Raw genomic sequence first — 16,965 nt, 5'->3', positions numbered from 1 at the left:
GGAATGCTTTCTTACCTGCCACTGAGCATCCTCACCTGTAATCACTCACAGTTTAAAAATACCTCTTCATGAGGCTGTTGCACATTCCTATTCCTCCTGCCGTGCACAACATGCTTCTTGCGGGCTTGATCTCCAAGGATGCTTTCATTTAGTTCAGTGAGACTGCAGACTGGATTTTTCCCTGCAGTTTTTAGGAGTCTTGATGTCGTGATCCCAGAGCTACTCTACACCATCCAGTACCACTGCTGCCTTTCACACAAACTTTGCCATTTAAAGAAGGCTTAGCAACTTCTGATTTCAAACACAGATCTCCCAGGACTCACAGTCATGATGGTGCAGGCCAGATATGAATTAGGTGAATTACCTCAAGCTGTTAGTTCTAGCACTGTCTCCTTCCAAGTAATTAATGGGGAGGAAGGAAGAGATGTCTTGCAGACTCTTGTGAGGTATGAGTTGGCTTACCCGGGAGCAGAAGAGGTCCCTGCTCATATGAGTATGGGCTCAGTGAAAGTGAGGACTACAGGCCATGTGAGTAGCCTGCTGTGCAGCGTGCTATATTCCACTCAATCACTAATGAAAGAAAAAGTATAGGGCTGGAGCCTGGAGTTAAGCCAGAAGAACCAGTAAAGGTAGCATAGCTCAACTGCAGTAAGGTGATTCTGCAGAAGGTGAAAAGACAGGAATTATCTAGCACTGGGCTTCAATTATGAGCCACAAACTTCTAGAACACTGTTGCAGTATTCAACAGCAATTGTTTTATAAACTTAGTCCTAGGGTTTTCCATCAGAGTAGAAAATGTCATTTGCTCCATATCCACCTCCAATCATAGAGATTCCTGGTCTGGGAATTTTCTTGAGTCGCAATGCCAAACACTCCTTCCCTTGAGTGGGAAATCATTATTGAGCTCTGCCAGGTCTGATCGCATGGCTGGGATATTCCTCAATAGAAGATGAACAATAGCCCTAAGAGCACTGAAGGCTTCTGTGTGAGTTGAAGACCAGAGGAGGTTTTCTTTCTCTCTATTCTACTAGCTGCACCAATACTCCATTGAAATAAACATAGAAGATGATTTAACTACACAGACATGGGTTGAAATCACTTCCCCCATAGATAGCTTGGGTATAAACGCCTGTTGTCCTGAGGCCAGGAACCAGCCCAAATGAGAACCATCCCCTCAGTATCCATCAAAGAAATAACACATTTAAGAGATGGTGTGCAGAACTAACGGGAGCTTCCGCCCATGGATCTGATCTGAAAACCTGGTCCTTGCAAGGAGGTCAGTGGCAATGGCCTGAGCTTCTGAGGGGTACAGAAGCACCTGGCATAAGCAAAGATAAAGTTGATAATAACAGAAGTGATTATTTCTGTATACTTGAGGTGCAGCGGGGCCCAAATTTAAAAAAAAGAATTCAGTGCATTCAGTCATCCAAACACTTAGATACATTGCCTCCAAAGTCTTACTGTATTTCCATATGTTGGACTTGATGATCCTTATGGGCCTTTTCCAACTTGGGATGTTCTATGATTCTATGATTATTTTTTATTCCAAACCCACTACTGAACAAAAACTTAGAATAGCTATTACGCACACTACATTATCTTACTTTCAGTCTTCCATGAATGTAATCAAGCCCTAGGCTATACTGTATATTAAACTATGACTTGGCATACTCCCTCCTCCCTGTATTTTTTCCTTATTTTGCTGATGCTGTAAGATTTTTTCCCACTGGAATCTTATTATTTTTAATTAAAATAAATAGTTTCAATGTATCCATTCACAAATAATGTCGACTATCTAAAGAATGCTGGAGCAGATGTTGTAATTCACTTCCTTCAAAAAATCTCCATCATGGTTGACGCATATTTTCGGCCACTTCTGAGATTCTTTCTAGTCTAGTACTTTTCCCCTTCAACATTTTTTCTCTACTTCCACCATAGGTTCCTATCTAAGGATCTATGCAGCTGACTTTCCAAGTACAGAGTTACAGTACGTAAGGTAACTCTTAGGAAGTAGTGTGCATTGCCACAATCATTCAGCCCTTATGCTGGAGCCCATATGAAACACTGACAAACAACAGAGGCATCTATCACAGTGGGACATGTCCAAGAGGTTACATAAGGTTGAAGGATTCTCCACTCACTAACACTCCTGTATATCTTCAAAGTGCTATTGGCAAAAAAATTTCAAGCAGACCAACCCACGGTGAAGCCCTACCGGACCTGGTGCTCACCAGTGCAGAGGTGATAGGCGTTTTGAATCGCAGGATCCTGGGATGGCTTGGCTTGGAAGGGACACTGAAGTCCATCAAGTTCCAGACTCCTGCAGTGTGTTGGTTGCCACCCACTAGATCGGGCTGCCTGGAGCCCTATCCAGCAGTGAGACCTTGAGCATCTGCACAGAGGGCGGAGATCCACATCTCCACCATCTAGGCGTGGCGGCTCTCCCATCAGCGTTGGCCTGACTTTCATGCAGAAGCTGACTTGCATGGTCAGGCTGCGTGAGCAGGGATGCTCCAGTGGGACTCCAGGACTGCAGCCCTGGGCAAGGCACAGCTCCTCTCCTGTCTCTGGCACGGTGACCATTGCCAGCAGGCCAAAGCAAGCGCACCTCAGAAGTTTTCCTGACTCATTTCATACGCAGGCTGGAAGGGAACTGTGCCCGGCCCGTGCCACTTTGCCTCTGGGAACTGTATGAGGCCTGAAGCTTTGATGTGTGAAGGCTTGGACACGAAAGGATCGTACAGCCCACCCAGCCCCAGGTGCCTGCCGTGGGACCTCTGCCACCCAGCAGGTCAGCTTAGAAGAGGGCCCTGTCCAACAAGGCCTGGAGCGCCTGCACCCACAGCTTCTCTGCGCAGCTGCGCCAGGGCCTCACCGCCCTCCGAGTGAGGAATTCCCTCTTGCGGGTCACCAGACCTCCTCTTTTCTCAGGTCAACACCTTGTCCCGTCACCAGCAGGCCGTGCAAAGTCGGCCAGCACACAGCACACACACACGCGAGAAATGCCGTTTGTGCAGTTGACCCGCAGCCCTTTATTAGACTCTGTGCTGCGACGTCCCAGCAATGGCGAGGTGCAGAAGGCCTGAGGGAGGCCGTCCTTGCCCCCTGCTGCTGGCAGCACCGGGCCCCTCACCCTGCGCTGCCCACAGGAGCCGCCGCCCTGCCGCGCCCTCAGCCTGGTGGTGAGGTGGTGACCGTGATGTCACAGTGGTGGCCATTGTGACCCGCGGGGCCGGGAGCAGAGCAAAGGCTGCCGGCCGGGGCCCTGCTCACTTCAGCCTGGTGAGGCGTGGAGAGAGGACGGACTTCCTTGACTCTCTTGCTTCTCACTGTGGATGATCTTATAGGTCGTTTCCGACCTTGTGATTCTTGTGATTCTCACTGTCGATGCCGAACATGGCGGAGAAGAAGGAGGAGACCCCCGACTCCGGGGAGCCAGGTGAGAGCCCCGGCTCGGGCTGTGGCTGCCCGCTGCAGCTGCTGGGCCTGCGATGCCCCCTTCCCCTCCACCCCCTCCAGCCCTGCCCCTCAGCAGCAGCACAGCAGGCTCGGAGCAGGCCCTGGGGACGGACGGCCCCCAGGAACACCCGGCCCTGCCAGGTGCTCACCAGGCTGCTCTCTCCTTCCTCTGCAGTGTGCGTGCTGTGCGGCCGCGCACAGGTGAACCCGGACATCTGCGGGCAGGCATTTGCCAGCGGTGGGCTCTGTGCCCACGAATTCTGCTTGGTGAGTTCCCTCACGGGCCAGGGCTCCTGCCAGGGATGCTCCCCTCCTTTCGGGCCTCACGAGATCCCGCTCCTTTCTCTCCTGCAGGTCTTTGCCAACGGGCTTCTGGAGTGGAGATGCCCAGCGGGGCAAATTTTTGGCTTCCCCATTAGCGCCATCCAGCGCACGCTCCAGCTGGCAGGCCAGAAGGTGAGGAGCTGAACGGAACGGGGATCTTGGTGCGGGCAGAGGCTCACACCGGCTTCGCCTGGACCCAAAGAAAGCCACCGCGGCCCTTCCAACCGGCTCCGGGACAAAGTCCCACCACAGCAGACGAGCCTCGTCTGCCAGGCAGCTGTGCAGAGTGTGAGGCAGCGGTGCCCACACCCTGCGCCCTGCCCGGAGAAGTGGCACCGGCCGCCGAGGCTCCGAGCCCACCGCTAACGGGGGCTGCTCTGCTCTTTCCAGAACTGCTTTGTCTGTGGCCAGAGGGGAGCTGCCATCAGCTGCGCGGAGACAGGCTGCGAGCGCAGCTTCCACCTGCCCTGCGCCGAGGACGGGCAATGCGTCACGCAGCACGTTGGGCCGCACAGGTAAGGGCTGCCAGCAGCAGCCAAGCTGCCGTCCCTCGCTGTTGCTCCAGGGAGGAACCCGCAGCGACACCTCCAGCATCCTGCCAGAGCCAGAGCCCAGGCCTGGCGCTCTTTCCTGGTCCTCTGCCCTCCTCACAGCACTTCTCACCATGCCCACCCCTTCTGTCCTCCCGCCCAGGTCCTTCTGCTGGGAGCATCGCCCTCGGCAGGCAGCGGAGGCAGCTCCGGCGCAGAACACCATCTGCGTCATCTGCCTGGAGCCCGTGGGGGACAGCACGTCCTACCACACCATGGTGTGCCCGGTGTGCAAGCAGGCCTGGTTCCACCGGGGCTGCATCAGGGTAGGAGTCCTCCCCTCGCCCCGTGGGCACGGCTGGTGCTCTGCGGCAGCCAGCCCCCCCCGCTCACGCTCACGCTCACGCTCACGCTCTCACGCTTGTGCTTCTCCTACAGAAACATGCCCTGCACGCCGCCACCATGCGATTCTTCTGCCCTGTCTGCGGAGGAAAAAGAAGATTCCGCTCCCAGATGACCACCCTGGGCATCCAAATCCCAATCAGGTTGGTGTCCTTGTGCGCGGCTCCGCAGACACTCAGGCACAGGTGTTGCTGTGCCTGCCCAGGAACTGCCCCTGGCCCTGGCAGGCCATCCTGCGAGCACTGGTCTCAGCTTCCTGGAGAGGCAGGGAATGAGGATGAGCAGGGATGCCCTGAATCTGCCTTGTGCCTGGGGCACCCGAGACTCACCAGATTCCCTCTCTTCTCCGGCAGACGACCATCTTGGTGGGATGACGCAGCATACCAGCCGCTGCGAGAAAGCCACAGGCGCTGCGACGCCAACCCGTGCATCTACCTAGGAGGCAGGGAGGGTGCACAGGAGAGGGGGTGAGTGACCTCCGCAGTCCTCTGGGGCTCTGCGTGGGATCTCAGCCTTGGAGCAAGGACTGAGCACCGGAGCCATGCCGGCTGCTCCGTGCCCTGGCTCGCTTTGTCCTCACAGCCACAACCCGTTTGCTTCCGCAGGCTCTGGCAGCTGTTCATCTGCAGCTCCTGCGGCTCAGAAGGCACGCACTGGTGCTGCACCTTCTGGGCCATGGGCAGAAATGGCTGGGAGTGCGACACCTGCGCTGGCAGGAGCACTGGTAAGAGGCAAAGAGCCGCGTGCTGTGCTGCGGGACTGGGGCCAGGCGAGGCCTGGCAACGGGTGCTCAGGGTGGCCTCGCCACAGTCTCTCTCTGCCCCATGAGGGATGGCAGCCTGTCCTGCCCTGGGGCTGCATGTGCACCCTGCTGAGCTTCCTATCTCTCCTTACAGCCTCCCGCTCCAGCGCCGAGCTTGCCAGCCCCAGCACTTCCAGCCAGCAGGTACCGGCGCCTTCCCCCGTCTTTGCAGGACCTGAAAACATCAGCTCTGGCCCTGCTACGCAGGCAGCTCCCGGCCCATCCTGCAACTCCCAGCTGCCTGAGCTCAGCGTCCAGCCCAGAGTGCCGGAGGCTGAGCAGACCGCCACCCGCTCACATCTCTCTGAGGAGCGGGACGCAAGTCAGCAGCGCCAAGGAAGACGCGGTGCAGGAAGACGGGCACCAGCTGCAGGCACTGAGACCTCCTCCGAGAGCCCCAGAAGACGGAGGACCCCACGGTCCTCCAGAACCTCCCTGGCAGATGCAGCCAGAAATCGTCCCAGGCAGCGGGAGACCGGCCGCACAAGAAGCCGCTCCCCATTGCGAGGCCGGGCCTCGGGCTCCCAGAGTCGGCCCCGAAGACAACCTGGTGGGAGCTGTACCACAGCCCAAGGTACTCAGGGCGGCACCTGCACCTCGGCCACACCAGCACCACCGAGGTCCTCGAGGCCTTCCCCTCCGCCTGCACGCACAAGACAGTCCAGGCAACGAGGGCGGGCCCCCACTCGAAGCCGATCCCCAGTGGGGCGTCGCGCTTCCACTTCCCGCAGCCGGTCCCGACGAGGCCGTGGGAGCCGGTCCAGGCAGCGGGGACCAGCCCGGGCACGAAGCCGCTCCCGGGCAAACCACCCGAGAAGACGGCCCCACAGCCAGTCCCAAAGACGGCGCTGATGCAGCCGTGTCCCATCCCCACGTGACGTGGGCTGTGGTCCCAAGCGGCACACAAGATCAACCTTGAAGAGAGTCCACACGTTCCACCTTCATCCTTCGGTGGACCAGCCTGGGCACAAAGCCGCTCCCGGGTCCAGCATCGCAGAAGACATCCCCACAACCAGTCCCAAAGTCGGCTTCCAGCAGCCGTGTCCATCCCCACGTGACGGTTGTGATTCCATCTTTCCCAAAAAATACACCCTCAACCCCCTCCCCACATGTTGGCGTCACTCGTCTCTGTTTGTCCTGCGGTAGGCAGTGTTAGGAGCTGAGACCACGGGGTCGTCTTCTCCCCAGCACCTTCCCAGTTGGTTGTCGTGGCGTTATCTTCAGATCTACCTGTGTCCCTGAAGGGGGACAGCATGCCCACAGGCCCACAGGCAGTATGTGCGCAGCACCCACAGCATACTGCAGCGGCAGGTGTGGGAGCTTGCGCAGGATGGCACAGAAGTACCGTCCCTCCTCACTTTGGAGACCAGTTTACCTACTGGCAGTCTCCAAGACCACAGATTTACCATGGGGTCCTTCCTCCAGGCAACGAGCTTGCCCCCCAAAGACTCCATCCTGAGCCAGATGGAGGCCCTGCCCAAGAATGTGACTGTTCAGGTCTCCGGCTGCATGCAGTGCCTGAGCCTGCTGCTGCCTGGCGAGGGAGGCAGGAACTGTGTGAGCAGGTGGAAGATGTGCTCAGCATGGTGGCAGAGCTCAAGGAGGAGGTGGAGAGGTTACGGAGCATCAGGGAGTGAGAGCAAGAGATTGACCGTGGAGTAACTCCCAGGCGTGCCAGAGAGGAAGGCGCCAGGGAGACAGCCGCCAGAAAGTGAGGGACCCCACGTCCTGTCACCAGCAGGCAGAAACGGGGGTTCTGAGAGATGGAGAGAACAGAACTGGAAGACAGTCCCAGCTCGGCATCGTGGGTGAACCCCTTCCTTGGCAACGTTACTTGCCCAGGTGCCCCTAAGTGACAGATGAGAGGCACTGTGGATTGAAGGGGAGGTGAGCGAGGAGGCACGGGAAGCTTTGCCTAAGACAGTGCCAAGGGCGAGGCGGCCGACTCTGCGTCTGCAGGCTGCCTCTGCTAAGACAGGCCGAAGGGTGGTTGTTGTAGGTGATTCCCTCCTCACGGGAACTGAGGGCCCCATATGCAGAGCAGACCCGACTCACACGGAGGTGGGCTGCCCCCCTGGGGCCCAGGTCAAGGACACAGCTAGAAAAACTAGAACCCGGATCTGGTTCATCCCTCTGATTACTACCCATTACGGATAGTTCAGGCAGGCAGGGATGAAGGAGCTCAGAGCAGCCTGCAAACTATCAAAAAAGACTTCAGGGCTTTAGGGTGGTTGGTTGAGGGAGTGGGAGCACAAGTGATATTTGCTTCTATCCTTCCTGGGCCGGTGAGGGACGAGGAGTGGGCTAGGAAAACCCAGGTAATGGGTGAGAGGCTGGTGCAGCCACAGGAACTTTGGGCTTTTTGACCGTGGGGCTATTTACTCCGCACGCGGTGTAATGGCTGCAGGCCTGTGTCATTTATCTCTAAGAGGGAAACGGATCCCAGCCCCGGAGCTAGCGGGGCTCATTGGGAGGGCTTGAAAGTAGGTAGGAAGGGGGAAGGGGATGCAATGAAGCTCGCTAGAGTAGAGCAAGTAAGAAAACGTTACTCCCATTTTTAAGAAAGGGAGAAAGGATGACCCGGGGAACTCCAGGCCGGTGAGCCTCACCTCTGTGCCTGGGAAGATCACGGAGCAGATCCTCCTGGTTACCACGTTAAGGCACATAGGAGACAAAGAGGTGATCCGAGACAGCCAGCATCTTGGCTTCACCAAGGGCAGATCGTGCCTGACCAGTCTGGTGGCCTTCTGTGATGGAGTGACTGCAATCGGTGTGTGGGGGAAGGGTGATGGATGTCACCCTCCTAGACTTCTGCGAAGCCTTTGACATGGTCCCTCGCCACATCCTTCTCTCTAAATTGGAGAGGTATGGTTTTGAAAGGTGGACTGTTCAATGGATTAAGAGCTGGTTGGCCGGTGGCAGCCCCAGGGCTGTGATCGACGGTTCTGTGTCTGGGTGGGAGCCGGTCACAAGTGGTGGTGGTCCCCCAGGGGTCGTTCTTGCAACCGGTGCTCTTCCCCAATTTATCAGTGACACAGACGACGGCATCGAGTGCACCCTCAGCATGTTTGCAGACAACACCAAGCTGAGCAGTGCCATCAATCCGCTGGAGGGAAGGGAAGCCACCCAGAGGAGCCTGGACGGGCTGGAGAAGTGAGCCCCCGTGAACCTCATGAGGTTCAACAAGGCCACATGCAAGGTGTTGCACTTGGGCCGGGGGAATCCCAGCTATTTCTATAGACCGGGGCAGGATCTTCTTGAGAGCAGCCCTGCGGAGAAGAACTTGAGGGTCCTGGTAGACAAGAAGCTGGACGTGAACCAGCAGTGTGCATTTACGGCCCAGCTGTCTATCTCAAAGTGCATAGTTCTGCACTTGGGCCGGAGGAATCCCAGGCATCCATACAGATGGGAAGGAGAGGTCCTTGAGAGCAGCCCTGTGGAGAAGGACCTGGGGGTCTTGATAGACGAAAAACTTAGCATGGGCAGCAATGTACCCTTGCGGCTTGGGAGGCAAATGGTATCCTGGGCTCCATCAGAAGAGGGGTGGCCAGCAGGGACAGGGAGGTGATTGTCCCCCTCTGCTCTGCCCTTGGGAGGCCCCATCCGGAATACTGCGTCCAAGTGTGGAGCCCTGTCTCGCTCCAGTTTATAGGAGGGAGACGAGGTTCTTTCAATATCTGTATACCCGGCGTGAGATTAAGAAACAACGGTTCCTATGTTGTTCCGACCAGTTCATTACAAAACCTAATCAGGGAGACGGGGAAGGGAAGGAGGGTGATAGAAAAGATGGGAAAGAAGCAAGAGTTGCGTAAAGCAGGGATGGTCACCAGCAGGATCCAGCAGCGTCCTGTTGCACGGCGTGTGAAGGTCCCAGGCAGACGCAGCGGGGGGGGGGGGGTGAGAAGCAGCAGCGTGGCCGGCCTTGGGCAGCAAGCAGGTAGACGGGGAAGTCGCGGAGCCAGTCCTTGAAGCAGCAGCAGCGCTCCGGCAGCAGGCACAGGAGAGTTCGACAGCATGAAGGAGTCACCTCACGAGGAATCTGATCGTCAGGAATCCCTCTTCTTCATGAGGAATGTGCTGCCAGAAACCTCTGTTCTGCTTCATGAGGAATGTGCTGCCAGAAACCTATCCTCATGGTTTTCAGTTCCTCTTTTATCCTCCTTGTTCTCCTGCCTAGGTGACAAGGATGGGCCTTGAGCAAGAGTCATGGAGTACCCCCTGAGATGGCCATCATCCTGAGATAAGTCCACACAAAGGAGCACTTCACAGCTATTTAGCTGCAGCTCATCTCGCTCTCATTGCCCCTGGCCTTGTCCATCTGCGTCCCCCAGGCAAAGGATCTCACAACCTTTGCCCAGGACTTGCCGGGACTTGAACAAGTCCATCTGTGTCCCCAGCAAGCTTTGAGACACAGACCTTAACAGAATAATATCTTACAAGCCCCCAGTACAAGAAAGACAGGGAGCTGTTGGACAGGGTCCAGAGGAGGGCCACGAAGATGGTCAGGGGACTGGAGCACGTCCACTGTGAAGACAGGCTGAGGGAGCTGGGCTTGTTCAGCCTGGAGACAAGAAGGCTGCGGGGTGACCTCGTTGCAGCCTTCCAGTACCTAAAGGGAGCCTACAAAGAGAAGGGGAATCAACTCTTGGAAAGGGTCGATAACTGCAGGACAAGGGGAAATGGTTTTAAGTTGGATGTCAGGGGGAAATTCTTTACAGAGAGAGTGGTGAGGTACTGGAACAGGCTGCCCAGAGAGGCCGTGGATGCCCCGTCCCTGGAGGCGTTCAAGGCCAGATTGGATGGGGCCCTGGGCAGCATGGTCTAGTATTAAATGTGGAGCTTGTTGGCCCTGCATGTGGCAGGGGGGGTTGGAGATTCATGATCCTTGAGGTCCCTCCCAACCCTGTGATTCTGCAATTCTGTGTGATTCCGTGATCTGTGAAGCCTCACGGAGAATAGGAGAGATGCCTGAAGGCTGGAGGATAGCCACCGTCATTCCAATCTTCAAAAAGGTCAGGAGGGAGGACTCAGGAAACGATAGGCCAATCAGGCTCACATCCATTGCTGGGAAAGTGTTGGAGCAACTCACTCTGGATATCGTCTCAAAGCAGGTGGGGAAAAAGAAGGGTTATCCGGAGTAGTAAACTTGGATTTACTACAGAAAGATCATGCCTGTCTGCTACCGTGGTAGCCTTGTGGGGGGTGTCAAGACTGGCTGGGTAGCTGCCTTAGTAATGCTGGGTCTGACAGGCGTTTTGAATCGCAGGATCCTGGGATGGCTTGGCTTGGAAGGGACACTGAAGTCCATCAAGTTCCAGACTCCTGCAGTGTGTTGGTTGCCACCCACTAGATCGGGCTGCCTGGAGCCCTATCCAGCAGTGAGACCTTGAGCATCTGCACAGAGGGCGGAGATCCACATCTCCACCATCTAGGCGTGGCGGCTCTCCCATCAGCGTTGGCCTGACTTTCATGCAGAAGCTGACTTGCATGGTCAGGCTGCGTGAGCAGGGATGCTCCAGTGGGACTCCAGGACTGCAGCCCTGGGCAAGGCACAGCTCCTCTCCTGTCTCTGGCACGGTGACCATTGCCAGCAGGCCAAAGCAAGCGCACCTCAGAAGTTTTCCTGACTCATTTCATACGCAGGCTGGAAGGGAACTGTGCCCGGCCCGTGCCACTTTGCCTCTGGGAACTGTATGAGGCCTGAAGCTTTGATGTGTGAAGGCTTGGACACGAAAGGATCGTACAGCCCACCCAGCCCCAGGTGCCTGCCGTGGGACCTCTGCCACCCAGCAGGTCAGCTTAGAAGAGGGCCCTGTCCAACAAGGCCTGGAGCGCCTGCACCCACAGCTTCTCTGCGCAGCTGCGCCAGGGCCTCACCGCCCTGTGAGTGAGGAATTCCCTCTCGCGGGTCACCAGACCTCCTCTTTTCTCAGGTCAACACCTTGTCCCGTCACCAGCAGGCCGTGCAAAGTCGGCCAGCACACAGCACACACACACGCGAGAAATGCCGTTTGTGCAGTTGACCCGCAGCCCTTTATTAGACTCTGTGCTGCGACGTCCCAGCACAGACGCGGTGCAGAAGGCCTGAGGGAGGCCGTCCTTGCCCCCTGCTGCTGGCAGCACCGGGCCCCTCACCCTGCGCTGCCCACAGGAGCCGCCGCCCTGCCGCGCCCTCAGCCTGGTGGTGAGGTGGTGACCGTGATGTCACAGTGGTGGCCATTGTGACCCGCGGGGCCGGGAGCAGAGCAAAGGCTGCCGGCCGGGGCCCTGCTCACTTCAGCCTGGTGAGGCGTGGAGAGAGGACGGACTTCCTTGACTCTCTTGCTTCTCACTGTGGATGATCTTATAGGTCGTTTCCGACCTTGTGATTCTTGTGATTCTCACTGTCGATGCCGAACATGGCGGAGAAGAAGGAGGAGACCCCCGACTCCGGGGAGCCAGGTGAGAGCCCCGGCTCGGGCTGTGGCTGCCCGCTGCAGCTGCTGGGCCTGCGATGCCCCCTTCCCCTCCACCCCCTCCAGCCCTGCCCCTCAGCAGCAGCACAGCAGGCTCGGAGCAGGCCCTGGGGACGGACGGCCCCCAGGAACACCCTGCCCTGCCAGGTGCTCACCAGGCTGCTCTCTCCTTCCTCTGCAGTGTGCGTGCTGTGCGGCCGCGCACAGGTGAACCCGGACATCTGCGGGCAGGCATTTGCCAGCGGTGGGCTCTGTGCCCACGAATTCTGCTTGGTGAGTTCCCTCACGGGCCAGGGCTCCTGCCAGGGATGCTCCCCTCCTTTCGGGCCTCACGAGATCCCGCTCCTTTCTCTCCTGCAGGTCTTTGCCAACGGGCTTCTGGAGTGGAGATGCCCAGCGGGGCAAATTTTTGGCTTCCCCATTAGCGCCATCCAGCGCACGCTCCAGCTGGCAGGCCAGAAGGTGAGGAGCTGAACGGAACGGGGATCTTGGTGCGGGCAGAGGCTCACACCGGCTTCGCCTGGACCCAAAGAAAGCCACCGCGGCCCTTCCAACCGGCTCCGGGACAAAGTCCCACCACAGCAGACGAGCCTCGTCTGCCAGGCAGCTGTGCAGAGTGTGAGGCAGCGGTGCCCACACCCTGCGCCCTGCCCGGAGAAGTGGCACCGGCCGCCGAGGCTCCGAGCCCACCGCTAACGGGGGCTGCTCTGCTCTTTCCAGAACTGCTTTGTCTGTGGCCAGAGGGGAGCTGCCATCAGCTGCGCGGAGACAGGCTGCGAGCGCAGCTTCCACCTGCCCTGCGCCGAGGACGGGCAATGCGTCACGCAGCACGTTGGGCCGCACAGGTAAGGGCTGCCAGCAGCAGCCAAGCTGCCGTCCCTCGCTGTTGCTCCAGGGAGGAACCCGCAGCGACACCTCCAGCATCCTGCCAGAGCCAGAGCCCAGGCCTGGCGCTCTTTCCTGGTCCTCTGCCCTCCTCACAGCACTTCTCACCATGCCCACCCCTTCTGTCCTCCCGCCCAGGTCCTTCTGCTGGGAGCATCGCCCTCGGCAGGCAGCGGAGGCAGCTCCGGCGCAGAACACCATCTGCGTCATCTGCCTGGAGCCCGTGGGGGACAGCACGTCCTACCACACCATGGTGTGCCCGGTGTGCAAGCAGGCCTGGTTCCACCGGGGCTGCATCAGGGTAGGAGTCCTCCCCTCGCCCCGTGGGCACGGCTGGTGCTCTGCGGCAGCCAGCCCCCCCCGCTCACGCTCACGCTCACGCTCACGCTCTCACGCTTGTGCTTCTCCTACAGAAACATGCCCTGCACGCCGCCACCATGCGATTCTTCTGCCCTGTCTGCGGAGGAAAAAGAAGATTCCGCTCCCAGATGACCACCCTGGGCATCCAAATCCCAATCAGGTTGGTGTCCTTGTGCGCGGCTCCGCAGACACTCAGGCACAGGTGTTGCTGTGCCTGCCCAGGAACTGCCCCTGGCCCTGGCAGGCCATCCTGCGAGCACTGGTCTCAGCTTCCTGGAGAGGCAGGGAATGAGGATGAGCAGGGATGCCCTGAATCTGCCTTGTGCCTGGGGCACCCGAGACTCACCAGATTCCCTCTCTTCTCCGGCAGACGACCATCTTGGTGGGATGACGCAGCATACCAGCCGCTGCGAGAAAGCCACAGGCGCTGCGACGCCAACCCGTGCATCTACCTAGGAGGCAGGGAGGGTGCACAGGAGAGGGGGTGAGTGACCTCCGCAGTCCTCTGGGGCTCTGCGTGGGATCTCAGCCTTGGAGCAAGGACTGAGCACCGGAGCCATGCCGGCTGCTCCGTGCCCTGGCTCGCTTTGTCCTCACAGCCACAACCCGTTTGCTTCCGCAGGCTCTGGCAGCTGTTCATCTGCAGCTCCTGCGGCTCAGAAGGCACGCACTGGTGCTGCACCTTCTGGGCCATGGGCAGAAATGGCTGGGAGTGCGACACCTGCGCTGGCAGGAGCACCGGTAAGAGGCAAAGAGCCGCGTGCCGCGGGACTGGGGCCAGGCGAGGCCTGGCAACGGGTGCTCAGGGTGGCCTCGCCACAGTCTCTCTCTGCCCCATGAGGGATGGCAGCCTGTCCTGCCCTGGGGCTGCATGTTCACCCTGCTGAGCTTCCTGTCTCTCCTTACAGCCTCCCGCTCCAGCGCCGAGCTTGCCAGCCCCAGCACTTCCAGCCAGCAGGTACCGGCGCCTTCCCCCGTCTTTGCAGGACCTGAAAACATCAGCTCTGGCCCTGCTACGCAGGCAGCTCCCGGCCCATCCTGCAACTCCCAGCTGCCTGAGCTCAGCGTCCAGCCCAGAGTGCCGGAGGCTGAGCAGACCGCCACCCGCTCACATCTCTCTGAGGAGCGGGACGCAAGTCAGCAGCGCCAAGGAAGACGCGGTGCAGGAAGACGGGCACCAGCTGCAGGCACTGAGACCTCCTCCGAGAGCCCCAGAAGACGGAGGACCCCACGGTCCTCCAGAACCTCCCTGGCAGATGCAGCCAGAAATCGTCCCAGGCAGCGGGAGACCGGCCGCACAAGAAGCCGCTCCCCATTGCGAGGCCGGGCCTCGGGCTCCCAGAGTCGGCCCCGAAGACAACCTGGTGGGAGCCGTACCACAGCCCAAGGTACTCAGGGCGGCACCTGCACCTCGGCCACACCAGCACCACCGAGGTCCTCGAGGCCTTCCCCTCCGCCTGCACGCACAAGACAGTCCAGGCAACGAGGGCGGGCCCCCACTCGAAGCCGATCCCCAGTGGGGCGTCGCGCTTCCACTTCCCGCAGCCGGTCCCGACGAGGCCGTGGGAGCCGGTCCAGGCAGCGGGGACCAGCCCGGGCACGAAGCCGCTCCCGGGCAAACCACCCGAGAAGACGGCCCCACAGCCAGTCCCAAAGACGGCGCTGATGCAGCCGTGTCCCATCCCCACGTGACGTGGGCTGTGGTCCCAAGCGGCACACAAGATCAACCTTGAAGAGAGTCCACACGTTCCACCTTCATCCTTCGGTGGACCAGCCCGGGCACAAAGCCGCTCCCGGGTCCAGCATCGCAGAAGACATCCCCACAACCAGTCCCAAAGTCGGCTTCCAGCAGCCGTGTCCATCCCCACGTGACGGTTGTGATTCCATCTTTCCCAAAAAATACACCCTCAACCCCCTCCCCACATGTTGGCGTCACTCGTCTCTGTTTGTCCTGCGGTAGGCAGTGTTAGGAGCTGAGACCACGGGGTCGTCTTCTCCCCAGCACCTTCCCAGTTGGTTGTCGTGGCGTTATCTTCAGATCTACCTGTGTCCCTGAAGGGGGACAGCATGCCCACAGGCCCACAGGCAGTATGTGCGCAGCACCCACAGCATACTGCAGCGGCAGGTGTGGGAGCTTGCGCAGGATGGCACAGAAGTACCGTCCCTCCTCACTTTGGAGACCAGTTTACCTACTGGCAGTCTCCAAGACCACAGATTTACCATGGGGTCCTTCCTCCAGGCAACGAGCTTGCCCCCCAAAGACTCCATCCTGAGCCAGATGGAGGCCCTGCCCAAGAATGTGACTGTTCAGGTCTCCGGCTGCATGCAGTGCCTGAGCCTGCTGCTGCCTGGCGAGGGAGGCAGGAACTGTGTGAGCAGGTGGAAGATGTGCTCAGCATGGTGGCAGAGCTCAAGGAGGAGGTGGAGAGGTTACGGAGCATCAGGGAGTGAGAGCAAGAGATTGACCGTGGAGTAACTCCCAGGCGTGCCAGAGAGGAAGGCGCCAGGGAGACAGCCGCCAGAAAGTGAGGGACCCCACGTCCTGTCACCAGCAGGCAGAAACGGGGGTTCTGAGAGATGGAGAGAACAGAACTGGAAGACAGTCCCAGCTCGGCATCGTGGGTGAACCCCTTCCTTGGCAACGTTACTTGCCCAGGTGCCCCTAAGTGACAGATGAGAGGCACTGTGGATTGAAGGGGAGGTGAGCGAGGAGGCACGGGAAGCTTTGCCTAAGACAGTGCCAAGGGCGAGGCGGCCGACTCTGCGTCTGCAGGCTGCCTCTGCTAAGACAGGCCGAAGGGTGGTTGTTGTAGGTGATTCCCTCCTCACGGGAACTGAGGGCCCCATATGCAGAGCGGACCCTACTCACACGGAGGTGGGCTGCCTCCCTGGGGCCCAGGTCAAGGACACAGCTAGAAAAACTAGAACCCGGATCTGGTTCATCCCTCTGATTACTACCCATTACGGATAGTTCAGGCAGGCAGGGATGAAGGAGCTCAGAGCAGCCTGCAAACTATCAAAAAAGACTTCAGGGCTTTAGGGTGGTTGGTTGAGGGAGTGGGAGCACAAGTGATATTTGCTTCTATCCTTCCTGGGCCGGTGAGGGACGAGGAGTGGGCTAGGAAAACCCAGGTAATGGGTGAGAGGCTGGTGCAGCCACAGGAACTTTGGGCTTTTTGACCGTGGGGCTATTTACTCCGCACGCGGTGTAATGGCTGCAGGCCTGTGTCATTTATCTCTAAGAGGGAAACGGATCCCAGCCCCGGAGCTAGCGGGGCTCATTGGGAGGGCTTGAAAGTAGGTAGGAAGGGGGAAGGGGATGCAATGAAGCTCGCTAGAGTAGAGCAAGTAAGAAAACGTTACTCCCATTTTTAAGAAAGGGAGAAAGGATGACCCGGGGAACTCCAGGCCGGTGAGCCTCACCTCTGTGCCTGGGAAGATCACGGAGCAGATCCTCCTGGTTACCACGTTAAGGCACATAGGAGACAAAGAGGTGATCCGAGACAGCCAGCATCTTGGCTTCACCAAGGGCAGATCGTGCCTGACCAGTCTGGTGGCCTTCTGTGATGGAGTGACTGCAATCGGTGTGTGGGGGAAGGGTGATGGATGTCACCCTCCTAGACTTCTGCGAAGCCTTTGACATGGTCCCTCGCCACATCCTTCTCTCTAAATTGGAGAGGTATGGTTTTGAAAGGTGGACTGTTCAATGGATTAAGAGCTGGTTGGCCGGTGGCAGCCCCAGGGCTGT

General features: G+C 58.7%; 2 protein-coding genes across 2 annotated transcripts; both read left to right on the top strand.

Annotated features, from left to right (window-relative positions):
• Positions 1 to 3,387: 3,387 nt before the first annotated feature.
• Positions 3,388 to 6,369, top strand: LOC125686771 (PHD finger protein 7-like). Its single transcript, XM_048931192.1, has 11 exons — positions 3,388 to 3,439; positions 3,635 to 3,726; positions 3,814 to 3,915; positions 4,174 to 4,298; positions 4,477 to 4,639; positions 4,752 to 4,858; positions 5,069 to 5,182; positions 5,321 to 5,439; positions 5,612 to 5,679; positions 5,841 to 5,863; positions 5,970 to 6,369. The coding sequence occupies exons 1-11, from the start codon at positions 3,388 to 3,390 to the stop codon at positions 6,367 to 6,369; spliced, it is 1,365 nt and encodes a 454-aa protein (XP_048787149.1).
• Positions 6,370 to 11,906: 5,537 nt separating this feature from the next.
• LOC125686770 (PHD finger protein 7-like) lies at positions 11,907 to 14,883 on the top strand. The gene is made up of 11 exons (XM_048931191.1): positions 11,907 to 11,958; positions 12,154 to 12,245; positions 12,333 to 12,434; positions 12,693 to 12,817; positions 12,996 to 13,158; positions 13,271 to 13,377; positions 13,588 to 13,701; positions 13,840 to 13,958; positions 14,126 to 14,193; positions 14,355 to 14,377; positions 14,484 to 14,883. Exons 1-11 carry the CDS (start codon positions 11,907 to 11,909, stop codon positions 14,881 to 14,883), a joined length of 1,365 nt encoding a protein of 454 aa, XP_048787148.1.
• Positions 14,884 to 16,965: the final 2,082 nt, after the last annotated feature.

The sequence above is a fragment of the Lagopus muta genome, chromosome Z (assembly GCF_023343835.1).
Source record: "Lagopus muta isolate bLagMut1 chromosome Z, bLagMut1 primary, whole genome shotgun sequence".
Classification (NCBI taxonomy): Eukaryota; Metazoa; Chordata; class Aves; order Galliformes; family Phasianidae; genus Lagopus; species Lagopus muta.
The sequence above is the reverse complement of the archived record's forward strand: the minus strand, read 5'-3'. Positions and strand labels throughout refer to the sequence as shown.